The following is an 18,254-nucleotide window of genomic DNA, read 5'->3' as shown; positions in this document are numbered from 1 at the left end:
AATTTTAAGGTTTATATATTTTTTAAATTATTTCAAGAGTTTATTGCCCTTCCTTGCAGTTAAAAAAAAAAAATTATTTTCAAGAGTTTTTTTTTTTTTAAATAAATTATTATTTTTTTTAAAAAAAATTATTATCTGTAATCTGAGAGGAGAAACAATAATGGGTTTCGATTAGAGATGGAAAAAAAGAATTTGAATTTCTGAGATTTCCTGGTAAATCTATCAATTTTCACTTTTTTTTTTACATGTTAGTTACTGTTGTTTAGAAGCTACAAATGGGTAATTGATGGCTTGTTTCTTGATGTCGTGGATGGGAAGACGAGAAACAAGAATGCCCAGTTATGGAAGTCAACGATGCTTTTTCTATGTCTTTTGTAACTTGCTGTTTGATCAAAGCAATTGCGTATTCCATAAGCTCTGCCTCACATGGTAATATGAGAGGTCCATTGCTGGGTAATCTGAATTCTTCTTCCGCCATGTCAAATTGCTCTCTGATAATTTCATTGCTGAGGTATTCCACAGAAGCAAAAAGCGTGTTTGATCTGCAGAGTATACAACAAAATGGCCTCTTTCAACTTTTGTTGATGTACTGCAACTTGTATCTCTGTTGCTTATGGTTGATGGCAATGTGATTCTTTTTCGTCTGAGAGCAGCTGTCTTCTGCCATTTTCTTGCCAATTTGAGAAGCTTCTTGGGACTGATCATTTTTTTTATTACTCTATTAAAGAGAAGATCTATGGAAAATATAAAGGAGGAGAAAACTTTAGATATTGGATTACTGAATGCTAATTTCTGGTGGGTAGAAGTTTAAGGAAGTGGATTGACTATATACACAAGGATGTAGACATGTCTCTTTCATGGAGCTCCCATAATGCAAGGACACATGAGTTGCAAAACCATGTGATGGGTTGCGTGGTTGTGAGAGCTTCTTTGGCAGGTGGGTATGTTTACTTGTTTTTGAAAATCAATACATCAAGGTGAAGCATAGGTGTGACATATCATAGGCAGTGGCCATTAACAATAAACTGATATGAATTTTGATCTACTTATGCTGGTTGTATTTGATGAGTGCCAATCTATATCCTAGTTACTCAACTGTTAGTGAAAACTGGAAGAGCTGCACATGTTTGGTTGTACAGTCTTGGACATATATGTATGTGTGTGTGATAGAAAGACACTTTCAAGTTGGGCCCATTTTATCTCCAAACAGATGTATTGCAATTATTGGTTGACAAGTCATATTTGTGTGTGTATTCTTTCAGAGCAGAGCTGCTTATTGTTTGGATTCTAGTCTGGATGTAAGACCAATATTTTGGAATTCTAAGTGATTTTTTGAAGGGTTCTGCAAACTTTTCACAATCAGGCCTGTACTGGTACAATACGAGCAGGTACGGCTGTTTGGCATGGGTATATATTGCAATTGATTTTTGCTTTATTGCAGCTTGGCTATTAAAGTATATCAATAAAATCACATTATCATTGCAATGACCAGTATAATTTTGCTACATGGAAGCTGTTGACCAAAAGTCCAAAACAAATTTAGTATGCAGCAAGATATATGAGGTTAAGAATCTTGATTTTGCTTATGCAGACGGGAGAAGTTTGCTAACTATAAGAACAACAAATTCTAATTCCATATGATTGGGATTTTCAAGAACAGGATTGTGTTATTCATTTTAAGTAATAATTTTTTCTTAATGTAGGTACTCTTAAGATTGTTCTAAAGCATATCTATGTTCTTTTCATTGATGTTATCAACATATTTAGAGATATCATAAGTGAAATTCTCTGCAATATTCCTTACTAGAATCCTTGATTGATTAAATAGAAATTGCAATCGTGTATCTATTTTTTCCCACTTGTTTTAACTTGCAGCAGTTGTGATAGAAGGAAACGCACTGTGTGGGAAATCCCAAATTGCATTGCTTGGGATTTGATTAAGTTGATCAAACCCATCTCCTTAAACTTTTCTACTGAAATTTGGTATTGGAGGAATATATGATGTAACTTATAGTCAGATTTCTTGGGGAAGTTGACACTGGAAATTTGTCTGCTCCTTTTGGTATTGTTTCAATGCTGGGTATATTTTACAGTATAAAACATCTAGGGAGTTGTCGCCTATTGCTGGTTGATCAAAGCAATGGATAAGAAACAAAAATAAGATTAAGAAACCTCATCTTGGGGCAAAACTAGAAAGAAGTAGATGTTTTTTATTTTATTTTATTTTTTTGTGGCTGTGTCCTAGAGTAAGAAAGGAGATACAAAGGCCTGTTTTAGATTATCCATGATTTTCTGAACTGATATATTGATACAGTTCAAAATCTTACTTTGACAAGGCAATCTGAAGAATATAACTACCACCTATTGTCCATAATTAAAAGTTTCCTGATCTTGCAAAAGATTGGTGATATATGGAATATTATATAATAAGGAAACCTGAAAGGTTCTAATAAATTTTTTGTTGTTTGTGGTATTATCAATGTGGTGGCCTTTTGCAGGATCAATTGTGGGAGACTTTGAGAACAAGAACAAAGGAACATTCATGTGGTTTGGGACTTTATTAATTTCCATAGAACATGAACGTGGGAATAAGATCATTTTTTTTTTCATTTTAAACTGATTCACCTGGGTTTTCAGATGTTATGATGATGTCTTTGTTGATTTTTTTTGGTCACCACATTGTCATTTTTAGTGATTTAAAAAAAAATGATTTTCCATGGAAAGATAACTAGATAGGAACAAATTTTTTGATAGTCTTGATAAATATAATGATATACACTTGTATATGCATTTTTACAAATCTAATTTTTACTATTCAGAAACTGCAAATTGGTAGTTGATGGACTGTTTCTTGATGTTGGAGATGGAAAGGTGATGAATAACAACTGCTAACTATGGACATTAAGAATGCTCTCTCTATGTCTCTAGAAACGTTCTGTTTGATCAAAGTAATTGCATACTCCATAAGCTCTGCATCACATGGTAATGTGAGACGCTTCATGGTCATTAATCCGAACTCTTCTTCTGCCATCTTGAATAACTCTCTGAGAATTTCATTGTTGAGATATTCCAAGGGAAGCAAAAAGCGTTCTTGATCTGCTGAGTACACAGCAAAATGGCCTATTTCAGCCTTTGCTGATGTGCTACAACTGCTTTTATCTGTGCTTCCAATGGTTTGTGGCAATATGATTCTTTTACGCCTGAGAGCAGCCATCTTCTGCCATTTTCTTGCCAATTTGAGGAGCTTCTTGGGACTGATCATTGTGTTATTTATCTATAAAAGTGAGGAGAAAGCTTTAGATTTTGGAGTACTGGATGCTAATTTTGCTATGATAGAAGGCAAAGGAAGGGGGCTGACTATATACACAAGGCTAGGCAAAAGTCTCTTTCATGGGGCTCCCACAATACAAGGACACATGGGAAGCAAAACCATGTGATGGGTTAGATGGTTGTAAGAGCTTGCTTAGCAGGTGGGTATGTTCTCTTGTTTTTGAAAAGAAATACGTCAAGGTGCAGCATAATATTGACATATCATAGGCATTGTGAGTCTATGGCAGCAAAATATGTGTACCACAGCAAAAGGAGAAAAAAAAAAATGTAAATTGATATGAATATGGATCAAATTTTGGTGGTCATATTCAATGAATGCCAATCTATATCCAATTTGCTTGTATTGGTTTTATTTCATTGCTTAAGGTGTAAAGCATCTAGGAGGTCATTGTCTGTTTCTGTTTGTTCTGAGCAATGAATAAGAAACAAACTGATCAGCTACTACATGGTTAACCATGAGTGAAGCTTTTTGGGTGCTATCAAAGCCCTCTTCATTTCTTTTTGTGCATGCCTAATGTCCAAAGTTAAAAGATTTATGCACTTCCAAGAAGATCGGTGGTAATATATAACTAGATAATAAGGAAAGCTGAAAGAATCCAATAAATTTTTGTTGTTTATCATCTCGCTTGTCAATGTAATGGCCTTTTCCAGGACCAAAACAAGGACAAACACATGACCGGAAGGGGGTTACATAAAAAAATTATGAGGTTTGGGATTTTATCAATTTTCTTAGAATATAAGAGACACAATAACATCAAGTTATCTGTATTTTCTTGAAAAACTAGGGTAAATGGTGACTTTTCTTTTAATTTCAGTTCATCTTGCAACTCACATTGGTGTTGCATTTAAAATGATTGACCTTGGTTTTCGGATGTCAAAGATGTCTTGGTTGATTTATTGGGTACTGCATATCATTTTATGGTATGAAATTATTTTCCATAGAAAGTTAACTAGATCAGACCAAAATTTATGGTATCCTTAATAAAATTAATAACTATCAATGTACACTTGTGTATAGATCAATAAAAATCAAATTAACTATTCAGAAGCTGCAAATTGGTAGTTGATGGACTGTTTCTTTATTTTGGAGATAGAAAAATGATGAACAGAAACTGCTAGCTATGGACATCAATAATGCTCTCTGCACATCTGTATTGACATTCTGTTTGATCAAAGCAATAGCATACTCCATAACCTCTGCATCACATGGCAATGTGATATGCCCTGTGGTTGGTAATCCGAACTCTTCTTCTGCCATGTCAAATAGCTGTCTAATAATTTCATTGTTAAGATATTCCAAAGGAAGCAAAAAGCGTTTCTGATCGTCAGAGTACACAACAAAATGGCCCTTTTCGGCCATTGGCGATGTGCTACAACTACTTGTATATGTATTTCTAATGGTCTGTGGCAACGCTATCTGTTTTCGCCTAATAGCAGCTATCTTCTGCCATTTCCTTGTCAATTTCAGGAGCTTCTTGGGACCGATCATCTTGTTAGTCTATAAATGGAATGGAAAATTTTGAGAGAAGTAAAAGAAAATGCTTTAAATTCCAGATTCTGAATGCTAGACTTGCGGTGGATAGAAGGGAAAGCAAGTGACTTGGGTATATATTCACAAGGCCAGACAACATCTGTTTCATGGAGTTCCCACATTGCAGGGATACATGGGAAGCAAAACCATGTGCTAGTTGGTTGCAAGAGATTGTTTGAAAGGCTGGCATGTTTGCTTACGTTTTGTCAATTGCCCCATTGAGGTGGAGCAGAGATGTGCCTTATCTATATCCTTTTGCCAACTGTTTAACCAGCAAAATAGATAAAAGAAATGGTGGGGCAGGACGCAAGACATCTACATGGACCAGAAATAATGAAGACATATTGATAATTACTTTTGATGGCTGCATTTAATGAATACTGATCTGTATTCAAAAACTCAACTATTGGCGAAAGCTGGCAGAGATTTTGCAGATTGGGCCTATTGTCTATACTTTCACCTGTCATAAACACACTGTAAGCTGAACCCAACATTGTCTGCAAACTGCCTAACAGATACTTTGAACTTGTTGCTCACATCAGAAACTTAACTACTTATAATATGCTTTTGGAATCACAGTAATTTATTCATTAATGCAATTTTTCTATAATCACGTGGTCCTTGTACAATGTCTACAGGTACAGAGTTCATTGCTGTGATTTGCATATGTTTCAATTTGTTTGCTTTATTGTGATAAATTATTTGCTGGCGATTGTTTAGCTACTCTAATAGTCAAATTTCCTCAAGCCATACTATAAAAGTATGTTGGAGTTTGGGGCAAAGAAGTGAAGGAGAAAAAAACATTATCTGCAGAACTTTTACAAAACAAATTCTGTAGTAAAGAAAGAAACGGATTCTGCAGATTTTAGGCTTCAAAGGAGGAGGATTATGCAAACATTATAAAATCGAAGTTTTCACAGTGGGCATAATTCATTGATCAAGTTTCACACTTAAATACAAAAGATTAAAGTACCACAAGTATGGTTTGCTGTCAATCCCATACTTGCCCACACTTTTACCTATATTTCATAACTTATCTCATGTTTAACCTATCTAAGTCATAATTCTAAAACTAAAAAGGCTGCAATGTAATACAATAATAATAAACAAAATATTTTCATAATGTGACAACAAGAATGCCATAACCTTCAACAAAGTAACTTCTTTTTGTTGAGACCTTGACTTGCTTATGATGGTCAGGTGATTTTGTTTCTTTATGTTTTCTCTTTCTTTTTTCATTTTTTTTCCATACTCTCTTCTCTTGTAACTGGTCATCTTGTACATTATATTTAAAATTTGGAACCATCAAATAATATAAGACATATAAAATTACATTGGTGATTGAGGATTATTTATAACATATTGCTACTTTAATAGCCACAAATGAGTAACTGTTGACTTGTATATTCTTGATGGTAACCAACAGATAGAGAGCAGCTACTGGTTTCCATGGACATAAGCAAAGCTTTCTCAATGTCTTTAGCTAAACCTCTTCTGATGAGTGTAACCACATATTCCATAAAAACGGCATCACATGGCAATTTGATAGGACCTTCACTTGTTAGTCCAAAAACTTCTTCAGACATTTTCAATAGCTCTTTGATGATGTTACTGTTGAGATATTCTATAGGAATAATAAATCGCTTGTGATCATTGGTGTAGATTACAAAATTCCCTTTACCATCTGATGATGACGACGACGACGACGACGTACTGCAAAAATCTGAATTTTTGTTGCTTCTAAAACTAGGACTTGAAATATTTTTCCTTCTTATGGAAGCTATCCTCCGCCACTTTTTTGCTATTTTCATGAGTGTCTTTTTATTGATCATGCTTCTTGTTTTGCTTTAGAAGGGGAGAGTTTAGAATTTAGGATAGTATGTCAGTATTGAGCTGAGTAAAGAGCAAAGAAGTAGGCTCCTTTTATAGTAAAAAATTTGAGACATTCCATGTTATTTATCTTCTTTTATATTGTTGTTTTCAATGTAGAAACATATGGCTAGTTAATTTAGATGGAAGTGTGGGTGCTTGGCATAGTTATTTATGTTTGAGAACTTCAGAATCATAGAAAAGAATTTTAGTTGTTATCTCATTTTGTCTTTTTGTTACTGTTAGTCTTATTGGTTTTACTAGTGAGTCATAAATCACAAGGCATCATATTCATCATCTCTTGCAAAACACACATAGAAACAATTCTAAGATCCACTGTACATTTAAATATTGGTTTCAAGTATTTCAATGAAGAGTAAATATTTTTTATCATATGGTTGGGATGATGAGAATATGATTGCAAGGATAAAGATAAAGCAAGAGAAAGAACAGAGTGAAAATTTCCAGGTTTCAGATTTTTTATATTTACAAAGATTTGTAATTAAATAACATTCTTGGTGATGCTATAGTTAACGGTACCTTATCCTCTGGTTCCATTAGTAATCTCATGAGTAAAGTATATTATGTTGCATTTTAAGTTGTCTGACCTACTGTGGTTCTTGAAAGTTATAATGATATGTCCTGTTCAATTTATTAGACACAACCAAGTATGGAAAAGATTTTTAAGGCTAACAGTAAATTGTATAAATGTACACTTGTATGGCTTGTTTACAGATCTACTAACTATAACACTTCAAAAACTGCAAATTGGTAATTGAAGGCTTGTTAGAGGATCTTGGAGAGAGAAAGACAGTGAAGAACAACTGCTGGATATGGACATCAAGAAAGCAGTCTCCACGTCTCTAGTAACCTGCTTTTTGATTAAAGCAATTGCACATTCCATAAGCTCTGCGTCACATGGTAGCGTAAGAGGCCCGTTGCTTGGAAATCCAAACTCTTCCTCTGCCATTTTGAATAGCTCTTTGATAATTTCATTATTAAGATGTTCTAAAGGAAGAAGAAAACGTTTTTGATCTGCAGAGTAAACTGAAAAATAGCCTTTTTCTGCCTTCAGTGGTGTACTACAACTGTTTGAATCAATACTTGTAGTGGTACGAGGCAATGTAATTCTTTTTCGCTTGATGGCAGCCAGCTTCTGCCATTTTCTTGCCAATTTCAGTAGCTTCTTGGAACTGATCATCTTGTTAAACTATAGAAGGGAAAAGTGCTAAACGAAGAAATGCAGGAAGACTGCTGTAGATTATAGAATATTGAAAGAAAATCTTGTGATGGTTAGATGGGAAAGAGAGTAAGTTGAATATATATGCACAAGGCCAGACAAAACCCCGTTCATGTAGTTCCTAAAGTGTGGGGATGCATGGGAAGCAAAACCATGTGATAGCTAGTCGTGAAAGATTATTCGCAAGGGTGGCATGTTTGCATATATTTGTCAAGATGGAGCATAGGTGTGTCGTAATCTACATCGTTCTGCCATGCGGTTGATCAGCATAATAGATGGAGATTGGAGGTTCGTAACCATATATAATAAGAAACTGGGGTTCTTGTTGTCCTATTGTCTAGAGAGAATTTAAAGGTCTTAGAATAACAAGAATGGGAAGATGATAGCCCACTGATGTACAATGTATTTTTCATTGGTAGTAGTTGAATGGCATGATACATAAATTATATTAACAAGATTTACTATTTACAAAATTTAACTACTTTGATACTAAATAGCCATAAATGAGCAATTGTTGCCTTGCCTGTCCTTGAACAGAGAATGAGCTGCAACTGGTTTCTATGGACAGAAGCAAAGCTTCCTCAGTGTCTTTACTATACCCCTTTTGATTAGCAAAATCACATACTCCATAAAGGTTGAATCACGGAAATTTGATGCCCCTTTCATTCCGTATCCCAAAATTGCTTCTGATACCTTGAATAACTTTTTGATGATGTTGCTGCTGAGATATTCTACAGGAATATCAAATTGCCTGTGATCGTTGGTGCAGACAACAAAAATTCGTGTATTGGCTGAAGTGTTGGACAAATCTGCACTTCTGTTGTTGCTGATCCTAGGAAATGAAATTTTTTTTCCTTTTAATTGCAGCTATCTTATTCCATTTGCTTGTTTCTCGATGAGCTTCTTTGGGCTGATCATGCTTTTTGTTCTGAGTTGGAAGAGGAGATTTAGATCTTAGGACAACATTTACTCGAGTGAAGGGGAAAGAAGTAGGCCACTTATATTGTCAAAAGATTTAAGATATTCGAGGCTTTGTAGCTTTCCTTCCTTCTATTGTTATTTCGAAAGCAGAATCATATGGTTAATTAGTTTATAGATGCTTAGGTTGTTGGCGTAGGTATTTATGTTTGGTGATTTCTACAACTATCGGGAAGCATACTTTTTGTTGTGATCTCAGTTCTTTTTCTGGCTCAAGCTTAGCACAAATATTGTTTTTTTAAGTCTCATTAATCATTAAGTCTTCGGGGCTGATTTTTCGATTGGAGTTCTTCAAAGTCAAAATTATATGCATTGGCCAATTTTATTGAATGCAACTAACTATAAAAAATGCTTTTGGGAATTCTTATAAATTGAATCAATGTACACTAGCGTGGCTTGTTTACAGAACTAAATATAACTCTTCAAAAACTGCAAATTGGAAATTGATGGCTTTTCATATGATCTTGGAGACAGAAAGACAGTGAACTACAACTGCTAGTTATGGACATCAAGAAAGCATTCTCCACATCTCTAGTAACCTGCTTTTTTATCAAAGCAATTGCATACTCCAAAAGCTCTGCATCACATGGGAATGTGAGAGGTCCATTGCTTTGCAATCCATACTCTTCCTCCGCCATTTTAAACAGCTCTCTGATAATTTCGTTGTTAAGATATTCCAAAGGAAGAAGAAAACGTCTTTGATCTGCAGAGTACACTGCAAAATGGCCTTTCTCTGCCATTTGTGATGTGCTACAACTGTTTGTATTAATGCTTCCAGTGGCTTGAGGTAACGTGATTCTTTTTCGCTTGAAAGCAGCAAGCTTCTGCCATTTTCTCGCCAATTTGAGGAGCTTCTTGGCACTAATCATATTTTTAGTCTATAAACTTGATGAAAAAGATTTTGAAGAATGCTTTAGATTATAGCTTACTGAACGGTAATACTGAGATGTGTAGAAGGGAAAGTGAGAGACTTGAATATATATTCACAAGGCCAGGCAATACCCACTTCATGGAGTTCCCACTATGCAGGGTTGCATTGGAAGCAAAACCATGTGATAGAGGTTGTAAGAGATTGTTTGCAAGGCTGGCATGTTTTCTTATGTTCGGCAATTGACACACCAAGGTGGAGCATATTTGTTCCAAGTGGTTAACCAGTAAAATTGATAATGAATGGTGGTGGGTCGTGGCCATATATCGAAATTCATAAACTGATGACAACCTTGGCCTACATTTGATGGCTGCGTTTAATGACTACAAATCTGTATTCAAGAAACTCAACTACCAGTTAAATCTGTGGTCAAAGCTGGAAGGGTATGTGCAAGTTTAGTTCTGCTGTCCAGATATATGTGGGATAAACATGTAGCATATTGAACCAATTTGTCTGGGGACTGCCAAACAAATACCTATGGTTGGAAGCAAGTTTACATTTAAGATCAATGTTGTGGAATTCTATATAGAGTGAACTTGAGGGTTATCCAATTTTCCCATGATCAACTTGTGCCAGTAAGGTGCATACAGGTATTTAAGAAGTTGATGTGATTGTATGCATACAGGTATTTAAGAAGTTGATGTGATTGTATTCTATATTTTAAAATAGATTTTTCTATTTTGTGGCATATGCTAGTGAAGAAAGAACCAATGGCTTGTTAATCCAGTTTTGTTGCTGCAATTCTGCAGCATGTCAGATTGTGCTGTTTGTTAAGCTTTAGTGTTTTCAGATTATTCTGCTTGGATTTAACCCTCCAGTTTCACTGCTGTGTCTACTATTCTTGCCTAACTGATCAGTAAATTCCTACTCTGGAAATTAATTAGTCTGACAATTAATTGATATATAAGTAAACACATTGAAATCACACACCAAAAAAAAAAAAAAAAAAAGACTGGCTGTTGAAAGCAAAGTGAGCTGAATAAGTTTTGTGAAATCCATTCACTTAGGCTTATAAAGAAGATTGCTTCATTGTGTTATTCAGTCTAAACATGAAATTGCTGCATTGCGCTAAGAGAATTCTTCACTAACCAAATTGAGATTTCAAGAAAATATCTTCTTTTCCCCTTCTTATAACTTGAAAAGGTTGGCATAGAATCATTTTATATATTGAATATTAGTATCAAATTTTCTGGATGTTAGCTTGAGGTTTATTTGATTTCATATTTGGCACTTTAGACACGGTTCTTGAGTCATCTGCTATTTTTGTTATCGAAGATGATTCATTATAAACAAAATACTTTACATTGGGATTTATCAAACGATATAACTTGTATAAATTACAGTACAAGGATCACTTTCAAAACTGAACTATTTCAAAATCCAAAAAATGAGTAATTGTGATCTATATGTTCCTGATGGAAACCAAAGGACGATGAGCAACAACTAGTTTCCATGGACATCCGCAGAGCTTTCTCTATTTCTTCAGTTAAACCCCGTTTCATGAGTGAAACGACGCACTCTGTGAAGGCAGCATCGCAAGTTAATTCAATAGGACTTTCACTTGGTAGGCTAAACATTTCTTCAGACATTGACAAATGGCCTGAGGTCATTGGTGTAGATAACAAAATTTTATGTATCAGAAGAGGATGCATTGGATAAATTTGCACTTCTGCACCAGAAATCCTTGTAAAAAAAATTCTTTTGCTCCTCATGATAGCTATCCGGTGCCACTTTCTTGTTATTTTGAGGAGCTTCTTTGGGTTGATCATGCTTTTTTTTCTTTGTTGAAAGGGAAGATTTTGATCTTATAACTATTTTGAGTTGAGTGAAGGGCAAAAGGAGTTGGTTGCTTATATATTTAAAAGGTTTGTGAAATTCCATGTCATGCATTTTTTCTTGCTGTCGTTTTTTCAATGAAGAAGCTTGTGGTTATAATTTAGGGAAGATATTTCGGTTTGTTGTTGTGGTTATTTATGTTTAATGATTCCTAGTTTTGCTGGAGCTATTTGTTAGTAAGTTTGGTTGTGGATCTCTTTCTGTCTTTTTAATTGAAGGACAACATTAAGTGCTACTGGTCTTGCTAGAGGCTTGTAAATCACAAGGTCTAATATAATGGACACATTAATTATGAGAAAAAGTTGAAACTTAAGATAAATCGTATCCATGTACACTTTTATACTTTGTTTACAATCTAATTCATAACTCTTCAAAAACTGCATATTGGTAATTGGTGGCTTGTTATTTGATCTTGGAGACAGGAAGACACTGAAAAACAACTGCTAGATATGGACATCAAGAAAGCATTTTCTACATCTCTAGTAACTTGTTGTTTGATTAAATCAATTGCGTATAGCATGAGCTCTGTGTCGCATGGTAATGTGGGAGGGCCATTGCTTTGCATGCCAAATTCTTCCTCTGCCATGTTGAACAACTCTCTGATCATTTTGTTGTTAAGATATTCCAAAGGAATCTCAAACCTTTTTTGATCTGTAGAGTAGACTACAAAATGACCCTTCTCAGCCATTGATGATGTGCTACAGCTTCTGTTATCCAAATTATTGGTCCGTGGCGATGTTATTCTTTTCCGCTTCAATGCTGCAAGCTTCTGCCACTTCCTTGCCAATTTCAGTAGCTTCTTGGTGCTGATCATCTTGTTGCTCTATAAAACTGAAGGTAAAATGACTTTTGCAGAAAATGGAGGAGATCTTTAGATAATACTGATATTGTGATTTGTGATAAGGCTAAGGAAATGACTAACTATTTATATTCATATGGGAGAGACAGCCCATGTGATGGAGGTCCTATAGTGGACAGTTATATGGAAAGCAACCATGTGATTGGTTTGATGCTATAGCCTGTTCGGCAAGTGGCATTTTTACTTATTGAAAATTGAAAATCATTTCATCAAGTGGTTTACTAAAAAAATTGGAAAACTAGTCTCTGATTGTTGCATTCAATGAATGTGATCTAAATTATTAATAGTATCTGGTTAGATTGTGCAAGCCTGATTCTGTTGTCTGTGCGTTTATCTGGTGGAAAGCAAATTGGACCCAGTATGCCCAACAACTTCCAGGTACGCATTTATGGTAAGTATATCTCATTATTCTGTATATATTCACTTTCTCATTAATAAGATGCTATTCAGGACTTGGAAAGGTCACTACTGTGAAATTTTAAGAGTGAATTTTGGAGGGCAGAATTTTCTACATACAAATTCTCTCAAAATTGTCTACATACGAATTAAATCTATTTAATCTACTTTTGATGGCTCTCTGTATTCTGTTACTTTTTCAATTGCATTTAAGTCTACTTTATAGTGTAAAGCATCTAGGAAGCTTTTTGAAAAAATGTGAGAGAAGTACAGGGAAGATTACTATTTTCAGAGAATTGATTAACCACAAACAAGCAATTGCTGCGCTGTGTTTCCTTGATAGAAACTAGTAGACAATGAGCAACAACTAGTTTCCATGGAAATAAGCAGAGCTTTCTCTACATCTTTACCTAAACCTTTCTGGATGAGTGAGACTATGTATTCCATGAAAAGTGTGTCACATGGCAATTTGATAGGCCCTTCGCTTGGTAGTCCAAATTCTTCTTCAGACATCTTTAACAGCTTTATAAAGATGTTACATCTGAGATATGATATGGGAAGAACAAATCGCTGATCCTCAATTGTGTAAATAACAAAGTTTCCTGTCCCAGCCAATGATATATAAGAACTATCTACATTTTTACTGCCATTGCTTCTAGGAAAAGAAAATCTTTTCCCCATAGCTGCAATCTCTTGCCATTTTCTTGCTCTTTTGATAAGCTTCTTTGGGCTCATGATTTTTCGTTTTCAGGGTCGAAGGAGTGCTTGGTTCAGTAAGCAGAATGGAAGGCAATGACTACTTATAGATTCAAAAGGCTTGAGAAATCCAAATTATGTAGCTTTCCTTACACTGTTATTATCAATGCTAAAGCACTTAGTTACTTGGGGGAGGGGATAGATGTGTTGTTGGGCATAGTTATTTATGTTAGGTGAATTCTTATCATGGGAGAAGCTTCATTTAATTAAAATTTATTTATTTTTTTGCTCAAGGAAACAGTAAATCCAATCGGTTTTTCCAATACATGATCATTAATAAACATCAATCACATCAAAAAGGGTATCTCTAGTTTTTGGCAACAACATTAGTGACAATGAAAATCTAACCATTTTCAGTTACCAACGGCAAAATTTTGAATTTTTTGGATCATAATCAGGACAGAGGACCTCAATGATGGGATTTTAACACTTAATTTTAGAGATTGGGAAACATTTTGATAATGATGCATTAGGACAAAATACTGGTACTTAAAAAGAGAGATGTAATGGAAGTAAAAGTCACATAACCAACAAAATTGCATTGCTATGTCCTTTTGCAAGACATAAATTTTGATGAAAACAAAATAATCAAAACAAATAATATGACCAAAACAAGATGCAACAGTCTTGGAAATTTGTCAACGTTATAGTTCCATGAGGAATTTTTTAAGTGTTTGTTAAGATCGAAAATTTATATGTCAGAAGTTTTTTTTTTTTTGTTTCTACAAGTTCTTGAGGATATATGAAATAAGAAGAATGCATTTTTGTTATACAAAACAATGCATCTATTTACCATATTTTGTCTCGTTATGACCTAGTTAAAGAGTTGCTTCATAACCCACGGGTTTTGACTCAGGTTGACTATATGGGAAGAGCTTTCAGATTCGATTCCCATTAGAGAGTGGCGAAAAATCTTAACTGCATTAAGCAATAAGCTGGATTAAGCGGTTAGAGTCCGGTGGTTTTATAAAAAAAAAAAAAGGAAAAAAAAGCTTAGGTAGTTGGATACAGTTATAACAAATGAGTACGCTCGCATCCTCCAAGAAAAGAGATTCCACAATTCAAGACTGATTGAGTATCAGATAATTATATGATGTTAAATATTTTAGTTTTAGCACTAGTAGCTAAGTGTCGCACACTCATACACCTGAAACATATCATGCCAAGGACAAAATTGTAATTTTATGTAAATAGTTAGGGCTAAATTGTATAATTTTCAAGGCAGTATTTGTTTCTTAATTTTTGTTCACCTCTTCTTTTTTTCTGTTTATTAATTTGTTTTCTGTATCTATTTATTGACTTTGTGTAATTTGAATACAAATTCTGCAATTCATTTTTGTACTTTGATTCATTTCTGTATTTATTTTTTTACTTTTTGTAATTTTATACACATATTTACACTTTATATTATATAATTTTTTGTAATTTTACCGTATCCCACCATGCAATACAAAGTTTTTTTTTTTTCTTTTTACTTTCTTTTTGTTGGTTTAGAAGAGCAGAAAATTAAGGAAGAGAAGGAAATTCTGCAGAAAAAGAAAAAGCTGCAGATTTTGTGAGTGTGAAGAAACAATCAATTTCTTATTAATTCCATTACAGTATAAAGTAAATATTTATAGTAGAGCTAGTCTAAAGTTTGTTCACCAACCTTCCATAAGTCAAGGAAGGTTGTTCACCGAACCTACCTAAAAGCAAGGTAGTTCACCTACCTCTTGATTTCAACAAAATACAACAAAATCTAAATGACTTTAACAAAATACCTCCAAAAATTGTCAACACTACTTGCATCAATAGCTGTAGCTGTAACTTTAACACTTTTTTGCTTTTGGATTGTTCCATCAAAATTTACTTATTTCTCTCTCCGATTATTGTATATCTTCCATTGATAGACCTAACTAATCTATGTGCTTCAAAGAATCTCAATATCTTCTGATTGCTATCATCAAGAATATTCTTTATTTCTTGCAGACATGCCAAGATTCCTGAAGCTTCAAAATGATCGACACCATATGTTGCACTAAATTAGGTAAAGAGTTAATAATTTTTTTGTTTGACATATGGTATATCTATGTGGTTATTATGATTGCTAGATGAAATGTCATATCTTTATCCTGCTGTCAAGCAGTTCACCAGCAGAAGATATGAGAATGTAAATCTGAAAAAAAGAATAAATTTTAACAACAGTATAAAGAATCTATAAAAATTGTTCAAAAGATGCGACACAAGTACACAACAGTTATGTGGGGATTATATACAAACAAGAAATTGTTGCCCTGTATGTTCTTGATGGAAATTAGTTGACATCGAGCAACAACTAATTGCCATGGAAGTAAGTACTAAAGCTTTCTCCATGTCTTTGCCTATACCTTTTTGGATGATTGAGACTACATACTCCATGAAGATACCATCACACGACAATTTTATAGGCCCTTCGCTTGGTAGTCCAAATGCTTCTTGTTACAGCTTTAATAGCTCTATGAAAATCTTAGAACTGAGATATGATATGGGAAGAACAAACCCCCGATCATCGATGGTGTAGACAACAAAGTTTCCTATCCTATTGAATGATGTAAGAGAATAGTCTGTATCAGTTTTCCTGCTATTTGAATTTTGAAAAGAAATAGTTTTTCTCTTCATGACTGCATTCTTTTGCCACTTTCTTGCTATTCTGATGAGCTATCATGATTATTATTCAGGGCCTTGAGCTTGTGCTTGGTGAGTGAGTAGTGGAAGGGAATGGCTACGTATATATTGAAAAGGTTTGAGAAACTCCAAATTATTTTGCTTTCTTTATGTTGTTATTGTCAATGAAAAATCATATATATATATATGGTTAGTTATTTGTGTGCTGTAATTTCCTGATGGCTGAAAACCAGAATTTCATTCTTATATTATTGTCTTTTTGTTCAAGGACAAGTTAATTAACTCCGATCAATTATCCCAATATAAGGTTTCTTCTACATATAAATTATAGATAAAGCACAAACTAATATAACTAAATTAAATTCTATCATTTGTAATAAATTATACTTATATTGAAAAAAAAAGGATAAATTGTAAATGCATCTTACTGAATTTCAGACAAAGAATCACATCTATAGATGGAAGGAATATGAAGCAAACAAAAAAAAAAATTGCTTGTTGAATTTCATGCTCATTTGTTTAGTAAACACTTTATGCCAAGTAGTTTTTGTTGAATAAATCATTTTGCATATATTTTTTTAAAAATAATTATCCTAACTATTATTACAAAATAAATTTCTAAAAAAATATACAATCGCAGCATGGTGCAGATATATTAGTTGTTAAATGCTAAAAAATTTATGATTTGATATTTATTAAGTTTATACAGAAAACCATAGCATGATGAGGTTGAACGACATGCCGTTTGGCTTGAATAGGTCTTTCTCCTTTAAACGAAAAGGATCCAGGTTGCATATTATAAATTTGTAGTCTAAAATTATCTTCCAACGAGTGAGGAATAAATTCCGTTTAGTTATGCCGCTATCATCGAAACGACCCCATGAAAGAAAAGGTGAGTAGGTGAGCACGCCACACATCAGACCACAAATTTTGAAATAGGAATGTCTTATGTTTAACTTTCTGAAATGAACAAACTCTAACAAATACAAATTGAGCTTTTCTGGTTATTGTATTTGAGACAATGTGTTACACACAACTTTTTTGTGAATGCCTTCAACTAATTGATTTTGATGCTCCATTTTAAACGACAAGTGTTCTGATTGTCGTCGTTGGAGCACCCATGTGTTGGTTTAACTTGTTAACATTTCTTACAAGTTGCAAGATGCTGGTTTTTATTCATTTGGTTCAATTATGCCCTAAAAAATTATCAGTGGCATTATGGATACTTACAAAATAGCCAGAGACTAGTAATTGCTGCCTAGTTGTAGGTGATGAGCAAGAAATACTGCTTAGACCACTGGGCTAGCTACTAATCAAATTGCTACTTTCTTCTCTTACATGCTTAAGGATTTTGAATTGTGCAATTCTAGATTATTCAAAGAATTATCAATTCAATTGCAGTATGGAAAATATACAAAACCTAGATTAAAAAAGAAGAAGAAGAAACTTTAATACCCATAAACTAGTAATTCTTGCCTAATGGTATGTCCTAAATGAAGAGAAGCAAATGATAAGCTAGATCTGTTTACTAGAGACTTAAGCAAAGCCTTCTCTAATCCTTTATCTAAACCAGTTTGTATTGAGAGTATGTACTCTATCAAGAGTGAATCACATGCAATTCTAATAGGGCCTTCACTTGGTAGTCCAAATTCTTCTTCTGAAATCCTAAAGAGCTCTTGGAAAACGTAAGTGTTGAGATATGTCAAAGATAGTACAAATCGCTTCCAGTCACTAGAGTAGACAACAAAATGGCCTTTACTAACGATGCCTTGGAATTGGATTTAGTCTCATTCCAATTGGGTTTTGGGAATGAAATTTTTCTCCTCCTAATTTCAGCTACGCTCTGCCACTTCCTGGCAATTTTCTTGAGTCTTCTGGTGCTGATCAT

The 18,254-nt window shown here is 34.0% G+C and overlaps 4 protein-coding genes, 2 non-coding genes and 5 pseudogenes across 6 annotated transcripts; all 11 read right to left on the bottom strand.

The window, feature by feature from the left end:
• Positions 1–143: 143 nt before the first annotated feature.
• Positions 144–1,034, bottom strand: LOC149495334 (auxin-responsive protein SAUR68 pseudogene; annotated as a pseudogene).
• A 1,695-nt stretch (positions 1,035–2,729) lies between these two features.
• On the bottom strand, positions 2,730–3,581 carry LOC119369205 (auxin-responsive protein SAUR68 pseudogene; annotated as a pseudogene).
• A 707-nt stretch (positions 3,582–4,288) lies between these two features.
• LOC105641461 (auxin-responsive protein SAUR68) lies at positions 4,289–5,088 on the bottom strand. The gene has a single exon (XR_016321127.1). It is a non-coding gene; the product is annotated as an auxin-responsive protein SAUR68 (transcript).
• A 1,105-nt stretch (positions 5,089–6,193) lies between these two features.
• On the bottom strand, positions 6,194–6,693 carry LOC105641460 (auxin-responsive protein SAUR67). The gene has a single exon (XR_016321144.1). It is a non-coding gene; the product is annotated as an auxin-responsive protein SAUR67 (transcript).
• Positions 6,694–7,410: 717 nt separating this feature from the next.
• On the bottom strand, positions 7,411–7,976 carry LOC105641432 (auxin-responsive protein SAUR68). The gene has a single exon (XM_012225967.3). The coding sequence runs from the start codon at positions 7,929–7,931 to the stop codon at positions 7,485–7,487; it is 447 nt and encodes a 148-aa protein (XP_012081357.1). The 5' UTR covers positions 7,932–7,976; the 3' UTR covers positions 7,411–7,484.
• Positions 7,977–8,143: 167 nt separating this feature from the next.
• Positions 8,144–9,197, bottom strand: LOC149495333 (auxin-responsive protein SAUR62-like; annotated as a pseudogene).
• A 91-nt stretch (positions 9,198–9,288) lies between these two features.
• Positions 9,289–9,970, bottom strand: LOC105641459 (auxin-responsive protein SAUR68). Its single transcript, XM_020682244.3, has one exon. It carries the CDS (start codon positions 9,815–9,817, stop codon positions 9,371–9,373), a length of 447 nt encoding a protein of 148 aa, XP_020537903.1. The 5' UTR covers positions 9,818–9,970; the 3' UTR covers positions 9,289–9,370.
• A 1,206-nt stretch (positions 9,971–11,176) lies between these two features.
• LOC149495332 (auxin-responsive protein SAUR63-like) lies at positions 11,177–11,876 on the bottom strand (annotated as a pseudogene).
• A 125-nt stretch (positions 11,877–12,001) lies between these two features.
• LOC105641457 (auxin-responsive protein SAUR68) lies at positions 12,002–12,623 on the bottom strand. The gene has a single exon (XM_012226005.4). The coding sequence runs from the start codon at positions 12,524–12,526 to the stop codon at positions 12,083–12,085; it is 444 nt and encodes a 147-aa protein (XP_012081395.1). The 5' UTR covers positions 12,527–12,623; the 3' UTR covers positions 12,002–12,082.
• Positions 12,624–13,267: 644 nt separating this feature from the next.
• Positions 13,268–13,725, bottom strand: LOC105641456 (auxin-responsive protein SAUR63). Its single transcript, XM_012226004.2, has one exon. It carries the CDS (start codon positions 13,700–13,702, stop codon positions 13,268–13,270), a length of 435 nt encoding a protein of 144 aa, XP_012081394.1. The 5' UTR covers positions 13,703–13,725.
• A 2,096-nt stretch (positions 13,726–15,821) lies between these two features.
• Positions 15,822–18,254, bottom strand: LOC149495331 (auxin-responsive protein SAUR64-like; annotated as a pseudogene).

This window comes from Jatropha curcas, chromosome 6, assembly GCF_041381405.1.
Source record: "Jatropha curcas cultivar XTBG-Jc1 chromosome 6, XTBG_Jcur_1.0, whole genome shotgun sequence".
NCBI lineage: Eukaryota > Viridiplantae > Streptophyta > Magnoliopsida > Malpighiales > Euphorbiaceae > Jatropha > Jatropha curcas.
The sequence above is the reverse complement of the archived record's forward strand: the minus strand, read 5'-3'. Positions and strand labels throughout refer to the sequence as shown.

Bases quoted from the DNA above. Each gene is read 5' to 3' on its own strand.
- LOC105641432 (XM_012225967.3), bottom strand. From the start codon at position 7,931: ATGATCAGTTCCAAGAAGCTACTGAAATTGGCAAGAAAATGGCAGAAG.
- LOC105641459 (XM_020682244.3), bottom strand. From the start codon at position 9,817: ATGATTAGTGCCAAGAAGCTCCTCAAATTGGCGAGAAAATGGCAGAAG.
- LOC105641457 (XM_012226005.4), bottom strand. From the start codon at position 12,526: ATGATCAGCACCAAGAAGCTACTGAAATTGGCAAGGAAGTGGCAGAAG.
- LOC105641456 (XM_012226004.2), bottom strand. From the start codon at position 13,702: ATGAGCCCAAAGAAGCTTATCAAAAGAGCAAGAAAATGGCAAGAGATT.